Source organism: Symphalangus syndactylus, chromosome 5 (genome assembly GCF_028878055.3).
Source record: "Symphalangus syndactylus isolate Jambi chromosome 5, NHGRI_mSymSyn1-v2.1_pri, whole genome shotgun sequence".
NCBI classification, from domain to species: Eukaryota; Metazoa; Chordata; class Mammalia; order Primates; family Hylobatidae; genus Symphalangus; species Symphalangus syndactylus.
In genome coordinates, this window is record NC_072427.2 from 47,184,884 (window position 1) to 47,203,278 (window position 18,395).

General features: G+C 38.8%; 1 protein-coding gene across 15 annotated transcripts in view; it reads right to left on the reverse strand.

Annotated features, from left to right (window-relative positions):
• The window catches only part of RNF111 (ring finger protein 111), a 115,454-nt gene that overhangs the window by 24,711 nt on the left and 72,348 nt on the right, over positions 1-18,395 (reverse strand). For all 15 annotated transcript variants that reach the window (XM_055278337.2, XM_055278335.2, XM_063639012.1 and 12 more), the window contains exons 4-6: positions 16,127-16,290; positions 13,444-13,638; positions 4,854-5,173 (exon numbers count right to left, since the gene is read on the reverse strand). In XM_055278337.2, the coding sequence (XP_055134312.2) occupies positions 4,854-5,173; positions 13,444-13,638; positions 16,127-16,290 (679 nt within the window). The remainder of the gene's footprint in view (positions 1-4,853; positions 5,174-13,443; positions 13,639-16,126; positions 16,291-18,395) is intronic.

The window sequence follows — 18,395 nt, forward strand, 5'->3', positions numbered from 1 at the left end:
GTACAGTGTAAACATTAAATTGTATATGTACTGGGAAACAAAAAATTCATGTGATTGCTTTATTGCAATATTCACTTTATTGTATTTATTATGGTTGTCTGGAACCGAACCTGCAGTATCTCCAAGGTATGCTTGTATTAGGAATATGATTTTAGGGAAAACCCACTAACTAAGTTGGGAAATAAACCAGAGGGTAGATTCCACTTCCACTCATCAGTAATATTTTCCTCCAAAAGCTTTTTTTTTTTTTTTTTTGAGACAGGATCTCTGTTACCCAGGCTGGAGTGCAGTGGTGCAATCTTGGCTCATTGCAACCTCCACCTCCTAGGCTCAAGCAATTCTCCTGCCTCAGCCACCCACAAGAAGCTAGAACTAAAGGCACGAGACCCCACGCCCAGCTAATTTTTGTTTTGCTTTGTTTTGTTTTGTTGGAGATGGGGTTTCACCATGTCGCACAGGGTGGTCTCGAACTCTTTCAGTCAAGCGATCCACCCGTCTCAGCCTCCCAAGGTGCTAGGATTTCAGGCGTAAGCCACTATGCACTCACTGCCTTCCAAAAGCATCTGGAAAAATCCTAAGTAAAACACTTTCACCTCTACTCTAGAGCAAAGGCAAGAATCACTTCTTTGTATTCTTTTTTTTTTTTTTTTTTGAGATGGAGTCTCGCTCTGTTGCCCAGGCTGGAGTGCAGTGGCACCATCTCGGCTCACTGCAAGCTCCGCCTCCCGGGTTCAGGCCATTCTCCTGCCTCAGCCTCCCTAGTTAGTAGCTGGGACTACAGTACAGGCACCCACCACCACACCCGGCTACTTTTTTTGTATTTTTAGTAGAGACAGGGTTTCACCATGTTAGCCAGGATGGTCTCTATCTCCTGACTTCGTGATCCACCTGCCTCGGCCTCCCAAACTGCTGGGATGACAGGCATGAGCAACCGTGCCCGGCTACTTCTTCGTATTCTTGAATACAAACCTACTGCTTAGGTTCAGTGGAACCATACTTTTCAAAATGTGATTAAAGATCATAAAGATGTGATGTTATATATGGAATTATATACAGGAACTGTGCAATACTGGAAGCTGAGGGGCTGGAGATGAAAAACCTAGGGTAATGCATTTGTCAAAGGCCCAAGTCACCCAACAGTCCTGAGAGGAACCACAGCAGTCTTTTTAATTTCAGTGAGCTCTAGGTTTAGGTGGAATAATAGAAACAAAAGGAACTCTGGATTCTGAAAGGAAAAGGGCGTGATGATACTCAAGTTGGGAAAGAGAAAAGGAGGAGAGCTCCTTTCTTTTGTATTATTTATCTACAATCAAGTATATGTCTGTTCTCCTTCTGTTGGGCTGTACAATCAAGTATACGTCTGTTCTTCTGTTGAGTTGGCTAATACAATGTATGACTTCAATTCAGGTAAATACAGTTTAAGAATAATGTTTTAAAACTGAATTTATGTTTATGGTTCAAATCCTTTCCCTACTAGACTAAAATTAGCAAATGGACCAGAATATCAACATCTTACGAAGGTGACCAAATTTCATTTTATCTTCATCTCTAGTCAGTGATTAAGAACATTCCCAGAGTAAAGTAATTCCTAGAAGAAACCGAGGGTAAAATTAAAGAATAAAGGGAAAAAAAAAACAGTAATGAGAACCCTCTTCTTCATAATTCCAGTTCATTCAATTCTTATTCTCGAAGGACAATCAAGAGTAAGCAAGATGAGTATAGTGATGGGACATAATAATTGGCTTACACAGATTATAAATGGCACATCACACTAATTAAATTACTAGGCACAGTGGTACATGCCTGTAGTCCCAGCCAACTGGAGGTCTGGGGCAGGAGGATTACTTGAGCCCAGGAGTTTAAGGCCAGCCTGAGAAGAAAAGCAAGATCCTCTCTAAAAAAAAAAAAAAAAAAAGCAGGAGGTGGGGTGGGGTTGGGGGTTGGGGGTGGTGTGGCAGGGGTGGGTAGGAATGAAAGCCATATCGAATCAAAGCAAGCAGTGAGGACTATCTACATGACTACTGCATCTTCTCGGTTTACCGGTCTAATTTTTCTTTAACTATGCACAATCTGGCACTCAAACATAAGATATCTACAAAATCACAAATCTCAGGTTTTGTTTGCTTTCTTCTGCTCCTCTACTTTCTGCTGTACCCAAATAGGTCTAAAGTGAAGGCTATATGAGGCTATTTTATAAGCATGTGGTTAATTTTAGAGTCCTACAAACATCAATATGAGTCTCAAACTGTTGTCTTCAAAAATCTCATTCTCTTTACCTTCAAACCCATTATCACCACTGAATGCCTGGGATCCTGCTGATTCTTCTCAAGTTTTGTTTGCAGTCCAAATACTTCTAATACTTATAGGTGGGTAAATGGGTTATATTTATTTTACACTAAACAGAACTATAAAAGAGATCCTACCTATAATTAACTCAAGCTGAAATAAAAAGTTGTATACATAATTGATGCCTCAAACTAGCTGCATTATTTTATTAATAACAAAATATTCTGCAAATGAGACTTTCGGCAGCTCTTTAATGAACGTAGGAAAAGCTGGTAGACTCACCTCTTCACCATTTTCCTACAATACTTATGAAGCGTCATGTAACCAAATTTATAGCAAAAGAAAGTTATATTTTCAAGCAGATCCTTTCATTCAATCCACTGGAAAATTTTTCTTGATGCTCCCTCGTTCCCAAGAGATAGGACGGGTCTGGACATTCCGTTAATACCAAGAAATGTTACCAAAACCGAAATAACATCTAAAATCTCTTTAATTATCTTTTCTACTCAATTCAAACTTCCTCTTGATAGTACCAGCTGTATTTTTAAAGAGAATACATCTCCTTAATTTTTTTTTTTTTTTTGAGACGGAGTTTTATTCTGTCACCCAGGCTGGAGTGCAGTGGCATGATCTCGGCTCACTGCAAACTCCACCTCCCAGGTTCAATCGATTCTCCTGCCTCAGTCTCCTGAGTAGCTGGGATTACAGGCACGTGCCACACACCTGACTAATTTTTGTATTTTTGGTAGAGATGGGGTTTCACCATGTTGGTCAGGCTGGTGTCGAACTCCTGATATCGTGATCCACCCACTTTGGCCTCCCAGAGTGCTAGGATTACAGGCATGAGCCACCGCACCCAGCCCTTGTTAATTATTTTTAATCTGTCAGACCCAGAAGACATACTATCAAAATTTTAAAAGATGAGGCAAGTACTTTAGGAAAGGTCAGGTGACATAGAAAAGTGGTAGCTTAGCCGGGCACGGTGGCTTAATGCCTGTAATCCTAGGCAACAAGAGTTAGACTCCGTCTCAAAAAAAAAAAGAAAAAAAAAAAAAAACTTCGGAGTCTTGCTCTGTTGCCCAGACTGGAGTGCAGTGGCACGATCTTGGCTCACTACAACCTCCATGTCTAAGGTTAAAGTGATTCTCCTGCGTCAGCCTCCCGAGTAGCTGGGACTACAGGCACACACCACCACACCCAGCTAATTTTCGTATTTTAGTAGAAACGGGATTTCACCATGTTGGCCAGGCTGGTCTTGAACTTCTGACCTCAGGTGATCCACTTGCCTTGGCCTCCCAAAGTGCTGGGATTACATGAGTGAGCCACCATGCCAGCCTCTTTGACTTTTTTTCCAGCACTTTTTTTCTGGAATATTATATGTCAAAATTACAATTTTTCTCTGAAATTACATCTTTTGTTTTTGTTGTTGTTTTTTGAGACGGCATCTCACTCTGTCGCCCAGGCTGGAGTGCAATGGCATGATCTCGGCTCACTGCAACCTCCACCTCCCGGGTTCAAGCAATTCTCCTGCCTCAGCCTCCTGAGTTACAACACGCAGACTTATATCACAATCGCACACAGAAGTGACATAACAAAAGTTAAAGTAGCATGGAACACTTGGCTTCTTTTAGTCCACGTGATCGCCAATACTAATTTAATATTAATTGACATTTTGCGAAGTCAATACCAACTAATTTACTTAATTATAATTTTTTGCTGACATTTTGATTCTCCATAAACTGAAAACCTCATCTGCCCCTGAGAAAACATGCTACAGGTCTGCAAATGAGAAGGCTGTTTATTTCTAGGTGAGTGAAGGTTGTAGTGAACTCTACAGTAGGAGGTAAAAGGGGAAAACTGGGAGAATTTTCCAATTTTTCATGAATTAGCCTGACACTAGAGTTTCAACAATTTGTTTAAAATAAGATCCCAAAGATCAGATTCAACTGTATTTAACTAAAAACATCAAAAACCATTCCAGAATAAAAAAAAAAAAGTGATTTTTAGATTAAGTGTTAGTTTTGATTACCCACATCCCTGGTCCATTCAATTAGTTGTAATAATTTAGTCCATCTGAAAATCCCAGAGACTTAATTAAAAAGAAACCACAGACCACTAAATGAGGCCATTTTCAAATGTAAGAATGTGACTAATTTAGTGTATAAAATCTGTCCCTAGGGGTTTTTTCCTCCTCCCGAAGCCACCACAATTAAAAAAGAAAGGTGGGTTGGTTTTAATGCAAGTAGTGACTCCCTCATGCTGGGTTTTCCAGCCATCTAAAACAGGAAGAAGGGGAAGGGAAAGGAGAAAGGAAAAGGAAGGAATGAAGGGGAAGAGGAAAGGGAAGAGAGGGAAGGAAGGAGGGGGAGAGAGAGAGGAAAGGAAGGAAGAATGGGAGTTAAAAAAAAAAAAGAAACGGAAGGAGGCAGGGAGGGAAGAAAGCAGGGAGAGAAATGGAGGGAGGGAGAGAGACAGGAATGAAGGAAGAGGAAGAGAGAGAAAAAGGAGAAGGAGAGAGAGAGAGACAAGGGAGGCAGGAAAGAAAGACTGACTCAAATTCCACATACCTGTTCATGATAGCTGGTACCAGAACTACTATTTGCTCCACAAGGTGCTTGTACTTGTGGAGGTCTTTCCACAGGGCAAGCAGGATCACTAAAGGAAGGAGAAACTGGGACAGCTGGGTGGGGAGTATGGTGGTGGTGGTGATGATGTTGAAAATGGTGACCATGCTGCTGAAAGCAACTTGTATGAGGATGTCCTAATGCATGGTGGTTCTGTGACGACCCTCCACATGGTGAGTGCTGGGGACAGCAGGAAGGTAACCTTGGCATTGCAGGAGGGCCAGTTTCCGTTACAGCACTAGATGTAGTTCTCCTTGAGTCATCTTGAAATAGAAAAAAATGCACAGAATAATCAAATCATGAAATATCACTGTGTAAAAAAATGGGTATAGGGTATAAATAATAATTGTTTACAGAAATGTTCAGTAAATTCAAATCTCTGTAAATAATGTGATAGCGCCACATTCTTTTTTTTTTTTCTTTTGAGATGGAGTCTCGCTCTTGTTGCAGAGGCTGGAGTACAATGGCGCCACCTCGGCTCACCAAACCTCCACCTCCCTGGGTTCAAGCGATTCTCCCCCCTCAGCCTCCTGAGTAGTTGGGATTACAGGCATGCACCACCACGCCCAGCTAATTTTGTATTTTTAGTACTGATGGGGTTTCTCCATGTTGGCTGGTCTTAAACTCCCAACCTCAGGTGATCCGACCGCCTCAGCCTCCCAAAGTGCTGGGATTACAGGCGTGAGCCACCGCGCCCGGCCGATAGTGCCACATTCTTAACATATACATCACAAGATTTTATGCAGTGGTCTTCATTGGGATTTTCCTGAAACTCTTAAATTCTTCAAGAAGCTCGTATTTACTGTGATGTGTAAGTATGGCAATAGATCATGTTTTCCTATGGCATAACAAATGATTTATTACCAGTAAAACTGTGTTTTAAAAGTTTAAAAATACGAGTCCTTCCACTATATGCTACAAAGCAAATGCTCTTCCCCTAAGCTCCATGAACCCCTAATATCATAAATCATTCCTACATAAAGCAGACAGCTATGGACTTCATAAAATCTCATCTTAAGACACAGCCACCCAAGTCAGAGTGTATCTGGTAGAGTCTCACTATCTGCCAACACACACACACACACACACACACACACACATTTTTTTTTTTTTTTTTTTTTTTTAAAGACTGGGTCTCACTCTGTCCCCCAGGCTGGAGTGCAGTGGCTCGATCTTGGCTCAGTGCAACCTCCGCCTCCCAGGCTCAACAGATTCTCCTGCCTCAGCCTCCTAAGTAGCTGGGACCACAGGCACACACCACCACGCCTGGCTAATTTTTGTACTTTTTGTACAGACAAGATTTTGCCACATTGTCCAGGCTGGTCTTGAGCTCCGCCCACCTCAGCATCCCAAAGTGCTTGGATTACAGGCATGAGCCACCATGTCTGGACCATTATCTTTATTCCTTCCTTTGGATGCTATAGTCAGAACCGACAGAATACAAGAAATGATTAGACTCTGATACTTGAAAAATAAAATGTGCTTTATAGTAATCTAATGACTTAGTGTCACATAGTGGGGAAAGAAACATGGAGTCAAATGAATCTGGGTTCTAATCTGGGACCTTTCTTTTAGCAATGTGACCTTAGGAAAGTTATTTAACCTCCTTTTCTCTATAAAATGTGGTAATAAAATTGCCTTGCATGGTTGTTAGAATAGATAAATTTCCCGGTATAAAACACATGAGTCCTGATTATGCTCTCTGCCACATGCCCAGTTATTTTGAAGGTATGTTCTTCTATGGCAGAAGAAGTGCAAAAGTATCCCCTGAAAGTCTGTCCCAGTGTTTCAAACTCATTTAAAACCCAGAAACTCTTCCTCAAACTAAATATTATATGGAAACTATATAAAAGAGATTTTTAAAAATTGAAGCTTCTGATTAAAAGAGTGAACAGCCTAAAGCCAAACCCTCCACTCTGATTCTGAGGTGTCTCCTCAGAATCCTTAGAATTCTGGAACATTACTATCCTAGCCTTGATTTTAGAGTACCCAAGAGTAGGGATACCCTGCTCCTATGTGGCTCAAAGTACCTAGCTAATCTCTTCTGGGCCAATATATCAATTAGGAATCTTCTGCTTCTTTACAAATAAAATAAAAATCCAACCAAAACAGCTTAAATAATAAAGGGAATTATGGGTTCACATAAATGAACCTGGGTAGGAGGGTGCTTCAGGTTCTGCTTGGTAAGATTCAGCAAATTTCCCTAAAATTCTCCTGGCTCTGCCCTCTCTTACATGTCCTATCCTGCCTTTCCTGATTCTCAACTCTTCAAGGTCTGTGCTCCAACCTCTGTTACACAGTAGCTCTAATCTAAATTTCTGTATATTCGTTTTTTCCAAGCTGCTAGTCTGGCCTATGGGGGCTAACGTCCCAAACCCTTTTGTAAAGGTTCTTAACCTGGGAACTAGAATTCATGGGTCTGTGAACTTGGACGGAAGAAAACCAAACTGACACTAACTGAAATACAAACTGACCCTAACCTGTAACTGCCCCTAGAATTATGTTAAATATTGTAATTTGTAATAAAAACAAAGTCAACAAATTATTTACTTTTTTCTTTTTTTGAGACAGAGTCTTGCTAGAGTCTGTCTAGGCTAGAGTGCAGTGGCACAATCTCCGCTCACTGCCAGCTCCGCCTCCCAGGTTCACGCCATTCTCCTGCCTCAGCCTCCCAAGTAGCTGGCATGAAAGGCGCCCGTCACCACACCCGGCTAATTTTTTTGTATTTTTAGTAGAGACGGGGTTTCACCGTGTTAGCCAGGATGGTCTCGATCTCCTGACCTCGTGATCCACCCACCTCGGCCTCCCAAAGTGCTGGGATTACAGGCGTGAGGCACCACGCCCAGCCAGATTATTTACTTTTTAAAACAAATAATAGCAGTTCCAAAGTCAGTTCTATAATTATGTTACTTTCATTCACTTGTATTCCAAATGTGTTGAATAACCTGGTCAGTGTTAAAACTAGCATATCAGGAACTGACCATGATCAAAAGTCTTTTAGGGCTATGCTGAACCCAACATTAAGTAACTGTTTCCTATAAATTATAATATGTAAAGCAATTACTCATTATTACAGTAGCTTTACTTGCTACAGCATTTTCAGGGTTTTATCTTAGTCTCTATGTAAAAGTGTTATACAAGTCAATATCATTTATTGTGTATTGCATCAGGAAAAAAAGGTTGAAAACCTTCGGGACACTAAGCTCACTCACTGGGATACACTAAATTACCTTCATGGTTCCTTCCAACTCTGACACTTTAATTTTACAAACCAAGTTATTTGAGGATTACGGTGACTCTAAAAGTCAGGGTATGAGTTTGTAACCATCACTAAAGTGATGGATATGACACGTATCTGTTCAGAAATAGCTTTTCCTCTTTTGCCTTTGAGCATTTTGAATACATATAGTCCAGAACCTCTTTGTTTCTCAAATAGGCTTGCATCCGAAAGTAAAGACAACCAATTAGCCTCTCATTCGAGAGTTACTACCCAAATAAAATTGTCATAAATTAGAGGTGAAATACAAAGATATGATTCAGTAAATAAAACACTTCCTTTTCTATTAAAATTAACCCACAGAGGGCCCACTAAAAATGAGACAATCATGAACCTGCATTAGGGAAATTAACTCCACAACCCAGTGACAATAATTTGGTTAAAGGGCCTCCTAGGAGTGCCTTCAGTAACTCTAGCAGGATTATCGAGATGCAGGCATGAATTATTCATTCAACAGTCTTACACATAATTAAAGTCGTGGTAAAAGATCTACAAAAGGCACTGGATAATACAAAGGTGAAAATGAAAGTCCTGACCTTTAACATAACTTACAGTATGGTCTGCCTTTGCTGTTTTTATCTCTAGCAACCAGAAACATGCTTGCACAATGTAGGTGGCTCAATAAGCACTTTCTATATTTAATTTCAACTCACAAGGGAAAAGCAGCATGCAATCATGTAGGTAAGTGCCAAGAAGAGAAACACTTGCTCCTTGGCCCTTAAGGAAGCTCATCATCAAGCATGGAGACAATTTAGGATACAAATCAACCAGTATTAGAACAGAAACACTGGGTTCTAGCATAGTATAAAGCAATACTGTCCCCAGTATCTGGCAATGCCTGGAGACATTTTTGGTTGTCACAATTGGAAGGGAGGTGATGTTACTGGAATTTAGAGGCTAGAAACCAAGCATGCTGCTAAATATCCTGTAAGCACAACCCTTCCCCACCTCCCACTGTAAGAACTATTCTGGCCCAAAGTCAATAGTAATGCCAAGGTTGAGAAATCTTGGCATAAAGGGGAAAAGTAGAGGTGTCACGCCAGACTGCCTATGTTTGAATTCTTGCTCCACTATCATATAACCTTGGATATGTTACTTCACCTGTAGAATGAGAAGGGTAATAAAATCTGCCTCACTGGTTACTGCAAAAATCAGAGTTATTATAGGTAAATCCACCGGCCAACATTATAGGCTCAACAAATATTAGCTATTGCTATCCACTAGAGTGTAAGCTCTGTTAGAAGAAAAATTTATCTGTTTTGTTCCCACTGCCTAGCACAGTGCCTGACATATAGTGTGCCACCAATAAATATGTGTTAAACAAATAAATATATAAGATATCATGTAGGCATAACACAAGGACCACATGGAGAGGTCAGGCAGATAATGAGCTGTTTGTGGCACACTGAGTTTGAACTGACTGCAGAATGATCCAGGACAGATGTCCAAGAAGCAACTGGATATGAAAGTCTAAAATGGCCAGGCATGGTGGCTCATACTTGTAATCCCAGCACTTTGGGAAGCCAAGGCAAGTGAATTGCTTGAGTCCAGGAGTTCGAGACCAGCCTGGGCAACATGGCAAAACCCTATCTCTACAAAAAATACACAAATTGGCCAGGTGTGGTGGAGTGTGCCTGTAGTCCCAGCTACTTGTGCGGCTGATGCAGGAGGATCACTTGAGCCTGGAAGTGGAGGCTGCAGTGAGCCTGCACTCCAGCCTACGTGACAAAGCAAGACCCTGTCTTGAAAAAAAAAAAAAAAAGAAGTTTAAAACAAATACAGTGGTCAAAAAACACAGAAGAGAGAGTCATCAGCATACTAGTGATAGGTGACAACACTTAAAGTTATGAAATGGGCTAGTGAGAAGGGGGATGAGAACACAGTCCTGGGAAGAAAATGAATTATGAAAAGGAGACTATTGTCAGATTTTAAAAGATCATGTTTATTCATTATGAAAGGAGTCAGAAGCCCATTAAAGAGTTTAGTGTGACAAAAATACACTTAAATGTACATAGACAAAAACAAGTGTACATGTGCATGTACTAAGGAAATGAAACCAGAGAAGATGCCGAAGACACAGGGAAGATGACAGTTAAAGCATGGTTAAGGACAAAGGAAAGGATAAGAGGTAGAGCACAGATAAAGGAACTGGATGGAAGGGACAGGAAGGAGTTAGGAGACTAGGAATTAGTAGACGAGGACAGGTAAAGAGCCACAAAAGTTTATATGGAGGCACTGGAAGTTGCAGGAGTTCATGCTTAGGAACTTTCATTTATTCATTTTTTTAAATTTCCCCTGGGGAATGAAAACCTTGAGGAAAAGGAGAGTGTTTTGAAATAGGCACTTAGGAGGAAGGAAAGGGAACTGATCAAGACAATGGTGATTTCCTACAGAAAGCCCAGGATTAGAAACCATAAATTTATGGAGGAACCTGGATAAGTGTGAAGCTAGATAGCTTGAATGTGAGGGTTGGAAATATTCAAAAAGGTACAAGGACAGGTTGTGGAGAAAATAGTTGAACTAATGTTCCATAGGGTCCTGGAAGGAAATGGACCTTAAGAGAGGCCCCTTTAGGACTGTAGCCAAGATGCTCAGAGATTAAATCTGATTTGTGAATGAACAAAGATTTATATATAAAAGCTTTCGGACTATTCTGAAATAAAGATGGGACTGTATCACATAAAATGCACGTAAGAATAATGCTACACGTAGGCCGAGTGTGGTAGTTCACACCTGTAATCCCAGCACTTCTGGAGGCTAAGGCAGGTGGATTGCTCGAGCCCAGGAGACTGAGGCCAGTATGGGCAACATGGCAACATGGCAAAACCCCATCGCTACTAAAATACAAAAATTAGCCGGGCATGGTGGTCATGCCTGTGGTCCCCCAGCTACTCGGGAGGATCACTTGAGCCTGGGAGGTGGAGATTGCAGTGAGACAAGATTGTGCCACTGCACACGGGCCTGGGCAACAGAGTCAGACCTGTCTCACAAAAAAAAAAAAAAAGAATGCTACATAAAGCTATAACAGGAGACAGGAGTCAATGAGAAGTCAAATCCCTGCCTCAAAGATTATTACAGTTTTGTCAAAGTACTTAACTTCTCAGGTTTCTTCATTTCTGAAATGGTAAGAGAAATGCCAACATCAATATTTTTTTTATTTTTTGAAACAGGGTCTTACTCTGTCATCCGGGCTGGAATGTAGTGGTGCCATAGAGGATCACTGCAGCCTCGACTTGTCAGGATCATATGATTCTCCTGACTCAGTCTCTGAGTAGCTGGGACTACAGGTATGTGTCACCATGCCTCACTAATTTCTGCAATTTTCTGTTTTTTTTTGTTTTGTTTTGTTTTTTTCTTCAAAAGAGACAAGGTTTTCACCACGTTGCCTAGGCTGGTCTTGAACTCCTGGCCTCGAGTGATCTGCATGCCCTGGCCTCCCAAAGAGCTGGGATTACAGGTGTGAGTCTCATCATGTCAAGGATTTTTTTTTTTTTTTAAGAATTAAAATATATACAATAACATATAAGATACCCAAGTAACAAGCTAAGAAAAGAGTATGTACTCAACAAATGAAATAAAAGCCCATTTCATTTCTGCCTACATTTTTTCAGAGACTGTTTTTAAAAGACACCCCTACTGGGCACAGTGGTTCACACTTGTAGTCCTAGCTACTTGGGAGGCTGAGGTAGGAGGATCACCTGACCCTGGAACTTCAAGACTAGCCTAGGCCAAAAAAACAAAAAAGACACTCGTGGGAAATCTTCTTGAGAATGTTTCTCAATTCTGCCCTCAGTTTTCCAGAGGAGAGTGTACTTCCTGATCCAGCCACATGTAGTTTTCTAATCTGCTAGATGTAAATTACATGAATATTAAAAGAATTAAATGAGATATTATTAAAAGCAAAAAGGGATAGAAAATATAAGATGGTTTCATTATTAATGGTGATTTAGTCAATCCACAAGCTACAGGGTCTACAGTGTTTCTATTGGTAAGCAGTTAGCAAGTTCCTATCTCTGTACCATTATCCAAAAATGAAAGAAAGCTAGTTTAAGGCTCAGTTAAACAAATGATACAAGAGAGAGCCAGAGATACCATTGCTAATTGAAACATAAGAACTAGCTTGAAATAAGAGCTAAAACTAAAGAAAGCTCCGGAATAAATTTTTGTGACCTTGGATTAGACAATGGTTTCTTAGATACGACACCAAAAGACCAAACCACAACCAAAAAACCCCAGAAAATGGACATCATCAAAATTTTAAAAACTCCCATCCCCATTCTCAATTATTTTGGGAAGATACCTATGGAGTAGACTTAGTGCATCCAATGGTAACTCTATTTTAACTTTCTGAGGAATCATCAAAGTGTTTTCCTCAGCAGTTGCACCATTTTGCATTCCTACCAGCAATTCGCGAGGGTTCCAATTTCTCTACATCCTTGCCAACACTGGTGATTTTCTATTTTTGTTTGTGTTATAGACACCTTAGTGGGTGCAAAGTGGTATCTCATTGTGGTTTTCATTTGCATTTCCGTAATGATTACTGATGTTGAGCATCTTGTGCTTCTTGGTCATTTGCATAACTTCTTCAGAAATATCTATTCAAATCTTTTCTCATTTTAAATTTGGGTTGTCTTTCTGTTGGGTTGGGGCTTTTTGTTTGTTTCTTTCTACTTGTTTATTTTTTAAATATAAATAGAGATAGGGTTTCACCATGTTGGCCAGGCTGGTCTCAAACTCCTGGTCTCAAGTGATCCTCCCGCCTCAACCTCCCAAAGTACTGGAATTACAAGCATGAGCCATCACACCCAGCCTGTTGGGCTGTTTTAAGAGTGCTTTGTAGATTCTGGATTCTAAAGTGCTTATCAGATATAGGATTTGCAATATTTTTCTTCCCCCCATTCTGTAGGCTGTCTTTCACTATCTTGATAATGTCCTTTAATGCACAAAAGTTTTAAATTTTGATGAGGTCCAACTTATCTACTTTTGCTTTTGTTGCTCATGCTTTTGGTGTCAGCCATTTACTTCTCCCCAAGCTCTCTTATTTGAGCTATAATACTCTGGTCACATATAGCACACAAACTCAAATATGAAATCAGCCTAATTATAATAAAGACTACCTTGATAACATATGAAGTTTACTATAATGTAAGAATACCCGCTTATTAACATAGCTAAAATCTTAGACTTAAAAACAATAATAATTTTCCTAACAAAAGTAATGACAAAAAGTCTCCCCTCCCCCACTTTTTTACATACCTCCTATAGAAGTGCCAGTGGTACTATTGCTTGTAAGAGTAGCTGAAGTCTCTGACACTGTGGAAGGTTGGCTACTGGTGACAGCTGAAGCAGTATCAGAGGCCTGCTCAGAGGTAGATGGATTTGAATTGTTAATGGAAGCGCTAGTAGCTTGTGATTCCATTCTTGCAGAAGTGGTTGGTACTACAGTAGGTTCTACAAAATACAAAATGTCAACTTAGCATTTCAAAACAAATTAGATAAACGGTTATATTTTAATGTAAGCTAATGTGTTTATAATTATTAAATAAAAAAACTTTAAAAATATAAGCTCTCTAATAACATTTGGTAAAGAAAGGGTTCACAAAGCTAAACTGCAATATCAAACTGACATGTTACCAAAATATCAATATCAAACTGACGTGTTACCAAAATATTACTGCATTTTAAAAAATCTAACACCAATATGCTTATTCCAATAATTTAGGTGATTTAACAGTTTTTCAGGTAGCTTCTAAATAAGTTGTCTGATCTATCACAAAGAAGAAAAGAGTAAAAGGAAAGTAAAAGTTCCTTGCTATGCACGTACACATGGCCATAAGCTGTCAGAACAGTGTTTGACACAATATGGATTCTAGGGTAAGATTGCCTGGATAGCAATACTGATTTCACCACTGACAGTATGAATATAAATAAGTTATTTAACCATTCTCCATTTCCTCATCTGTAGAACTGGGAAAGTATCAGAATTTTCTTCATAGAACTGTCATTAGGATGAACTGAGATCACATACTTCGTATGATGCTTTACAGAGAGTAATCACTTAACATTAGCTATTATTTCTAATATGTTTTAATCTTCTTTCCATGCCTTTTTATATGTTTTCCAAAGAAAATTTTGTAAATATTAATATTAATCAGTGCTTTCTAATAAAAATTAACATTTTTCTATCAGAAAGTAAAAGAAATTTCAGGTAGACTTCAACTTATGAGTGAGTTAAGTTTCAAAGAACTAATTTTAAAATGGTTGCTTAAAATTGAGAACGATGGGAATAAATACATCCAAAGCATAGTCACGACAATTAAATCTGAAAAGAAGAATGAGAGAGTTGACTTTCTATACAATGCAGTATGGTAAACTAATTCCTTAGGCACAAATAGTACCTGTGAGTCTATATGGGACACTTTGAATGCTAGTATGTCCAAATGCTTGTATATGCAAATTGCTTGTACATAAAAAAAGAGGGAAAAGAACTTCTGTTTATTTGTAAATAGTTTAACCAGGGTTTCTCAACCTTGGCAATACTAACATTTTGGGCTAGATAATTTTTTGTTCACTGGGGAGGAGATGTGCACTGTGAACTGTATGATGTTTAGCAACAACCATGGTCTCTATCCATTAGAAGTCAGTAGCATCCTCCCCTAACTGTGAAAACCAAAAATGTCTGCAGACATTGCCAAATATCACTTAGGGGAAAAAAATGCCCCTAGTTGAGAACCACTGGTCTGATGTACTTCGTTTTGGATTTATTTTTAATAAGAGAGAAGCTTTCCACTGAGAAAAACTAGTGGAGGAAAGGGAGCATCTACTAATCACTGAAATACTTTTAACCCAGTAAAGTGTAAATTCTGGTTTAACTTACTGTAATGTGGAAAAGGCTACTCTATCACCTTTACCTACTTACCAGCTAGCAGGTGTCACATCGGAACACAAAAAGTTTCCAAAATAGTCACCTTATATTTAATTAACTGAGTAATCATTAATTAATCCCTATTACATTAACGACTGTCTTACAGATCATTTATGGTGCTTCAAAACAAAAAACAAGAGATTGTTGAATGAAATGCAAACAGTTGTTATCTCTTCATAAACAACTGGGTACTGATACTCTGACACTTATGACCACCCAAACTGCAAAGAGCCCATAGAAGGGCTGACTGCATATGGCCTCTAACTCTTTCCACCTATCAACTCTTTCCATCTACCTGATATATTCTTTGCCCAATTTATAGCTAACTCCCAAAACTAACAAACTCATATATGGCTTACCATTTTCCTTTTGGGAAATTATGATTGACCATTTCCTAAGATATAACTAATAATACCTCAAGATGATTCCTAATATGTATTCATTCATATATTCATAAATTCTACCACTTTTCCTAACCTCTGTATTCCAACTCTGGTTTTGTTTCCTCAGTTACTTGGGTATAGCTGTTAGCCAAAATAAAATGCAAAAAATGAGCAGCACAAAAAGGTACCAATAATATTGAAGGATAACATAACTTTTAAAATTAAAGTTAGACATTTCAAATAGCCAGTATTAGTCATTTAAAATTCAGTTATACTGCTTTTGTGTTTATATTTGAAAAGTGCTGCTTCTACTTTTTCATGGCAAGTTAAAGACAATTATTATAAATCAAACTAAACTAGTTTGAGCTAACCCTCAAACTACCACTTACAAAAATATTTTTTTCCTGAGAAAATAGCTATCAAGTATTGAAACAACAACCACAAAGAATTTTATGTAAATTTACAAGCCTAGGATATTATATCAATTAAAAACGTGAGATTAAAAAATCTGACAATTTCCCTGTAGTTTAATAATATATTACCAGTAAGCAGGAGGAGTTTCTAGCATATTAAGAAATTTCCTTTTATCAAACTCCTTTCATAATTTTCTACTGTTACTACTTCAATTTACCATCTTCATCAACGGTAAGGTCCACAACTTCTGCTGCATTCTGCCTCAAGGGCTGTATAACAGTAGAAATCCTACTGCGGTTCCGTGGCTCCTGTGGCCGATTTGCATGAGAACTTGAACCCTGGCTCCAGTGAGATCTGGAGTGTCCAAGGGTTGAACGAGACCTTAAATGACATCAATATTAAGTTAGTAAATATAAATAAAGAATTTTTAGTCACCACAAAAACACATAAGCCTTTCTTACTAAATGTTAAGTTTTTCATACAAGATTTCTCCAAAGAAATAATCGTAATTAAAAATCATGACTAGCACAATGTCTGGCACTCGGTAAACTTTGCTGAATGAATCGCCAACTAATTGACCTAAGAATATAAGAAATGCTATGTTGTACCAATCATTAGTGTAAAATACAGGATTCTGTTTCAAGAATGCTACTCTCTCTTCCATGGTTACTTTGAGTATTTACCCAGGTTATAATAAACTATTTACATTTTCTGTTAATAGCTAAAATTATTCACCATAGGTAAAGGAATAAAAGTAACACCCTACACATTTAATAATATCCACAAGGTCTTGTATGTTTAGCTCAGCATAGATTTGCAAAAACATTGCTTTGGGAGTCCTAAACCAAGCTAAGCTTCCAGTATTGCCATAAAAGAAAACAAAAAAAATAAACAGGCACGAGGGAGATTTCCTGATGTGTAGAGGTAAGGATATTGTGGCTAGTTTACTAGTTTGGTAGCCATAAGAAATATTACTTGTGTGAGCTACTTTATGCTTTTAAGACATGTGACTGCGAACCCTAAACATCTAACTTCATTTAAATATGTGTGTGGCATTACACTGTTCTAAATTTACTTACAGGTGTATATACTTTTAAGGACTCACTATAATGATTTGGACTGAGGATATACAGGGATAATATGTAGAATATGCAGTCCTAAGCCCCCAGGGTAAAAAAATAAATCTTTTAGAAAGGTGAGGCCAATAAAACACAAGGGCTTTCTCCTGCTCAAACTAAATATAAAACTGCTTATAACCTTATTGTCAGCATTTATGGAAAATATCTGTAATATAAAAGGTCATCGGGGGTGGGCGCTTAACCACTAAGAAGAGAACTCCAAAGGTCAAAGTGGGCTGAAAATGGCCTCAACATTTTCAGCCCAACTTGAACTTCAATGATTATAGAACCTAGAGTTTTAAAAGTTCAAATTCTAAAATAAAATTCTTAAGAAGGAATATAAAGGTTAATTACTGAGCCACTGTCAAAATAGGATAGTATATATCAGAAACAGTTGTGGTATAGCTTAAGCCATGATAGTAAACAAATGTCTTGGGATAAAATGGTTTCATATGAGGACAGATATCACCATTTAAAATTCTTGAAAAACCAAGAGTCTATGATGAGACTGAGTAGTCTATTATCTCTGGGAAGCTGTTAATAGCTGAAGGAAGTTATAGGTCCACTTTGCAGTACTTTTGTGAAAGCATCATATTCTACTAGATGGAGCAACTGCAAAAAAACTGAATGTATGAGGAAGTCTCAAGGAGGTATTAGTGGCCACCATGATTAGTAGCAACTGTCAAATCCTGACACAAAAGACTCTAAAACACAGAAATACTCTCTTAAATGAAAGAGCCAGGCCAGGCATGGTGGCTCACGCCTGTAATCCTAGCACTTTGGGAGGCCGAGGCAGGTGGATCACAAGGTCAGGAGTTCGAGACCAGCCTGGCCAATATGCTGAAACCCCGTCTCTACTAAAAATACAAAAAAAAAATTAGCCAGGTGTGGTGGCTCATGCCTGTAATCCCAGCTACTCACAAGGCTGAGGGAGAAGAATTGCTTGAACCCAGGAGACGGAGGCTGCAGTGAGCTGAGATGGCACCACTGCCCTCCAGCCTGGGTGACAGAGGGATACTGTCTTAAAAAATAAATAAGTAAAATAAACTAAAGGGCCAAAAGCCAGCTAAACAATAACAAAATTAATATTTCAGATAACAATAAGAAATATAACAATGGGTCATGTACACTGTGGGTCTTTTTCAAGATCATTGTCTATTACTCAGGTAAATGCATCTGCTTGACATCAACCATGTCCAAAACAAGATCTCTAGTCCTACAAGGAAAAATAGGTCTGTAATTTCAGTAGACCTTACAGCTCATAAAAATTGAGTCAATGCTGTACCAAGCACTATGCACAGTCACAGGATAGGTGTGGTACATAATACTAGTTACCAGTTTTACTCAGAGTTGGGGAAAATCATATAA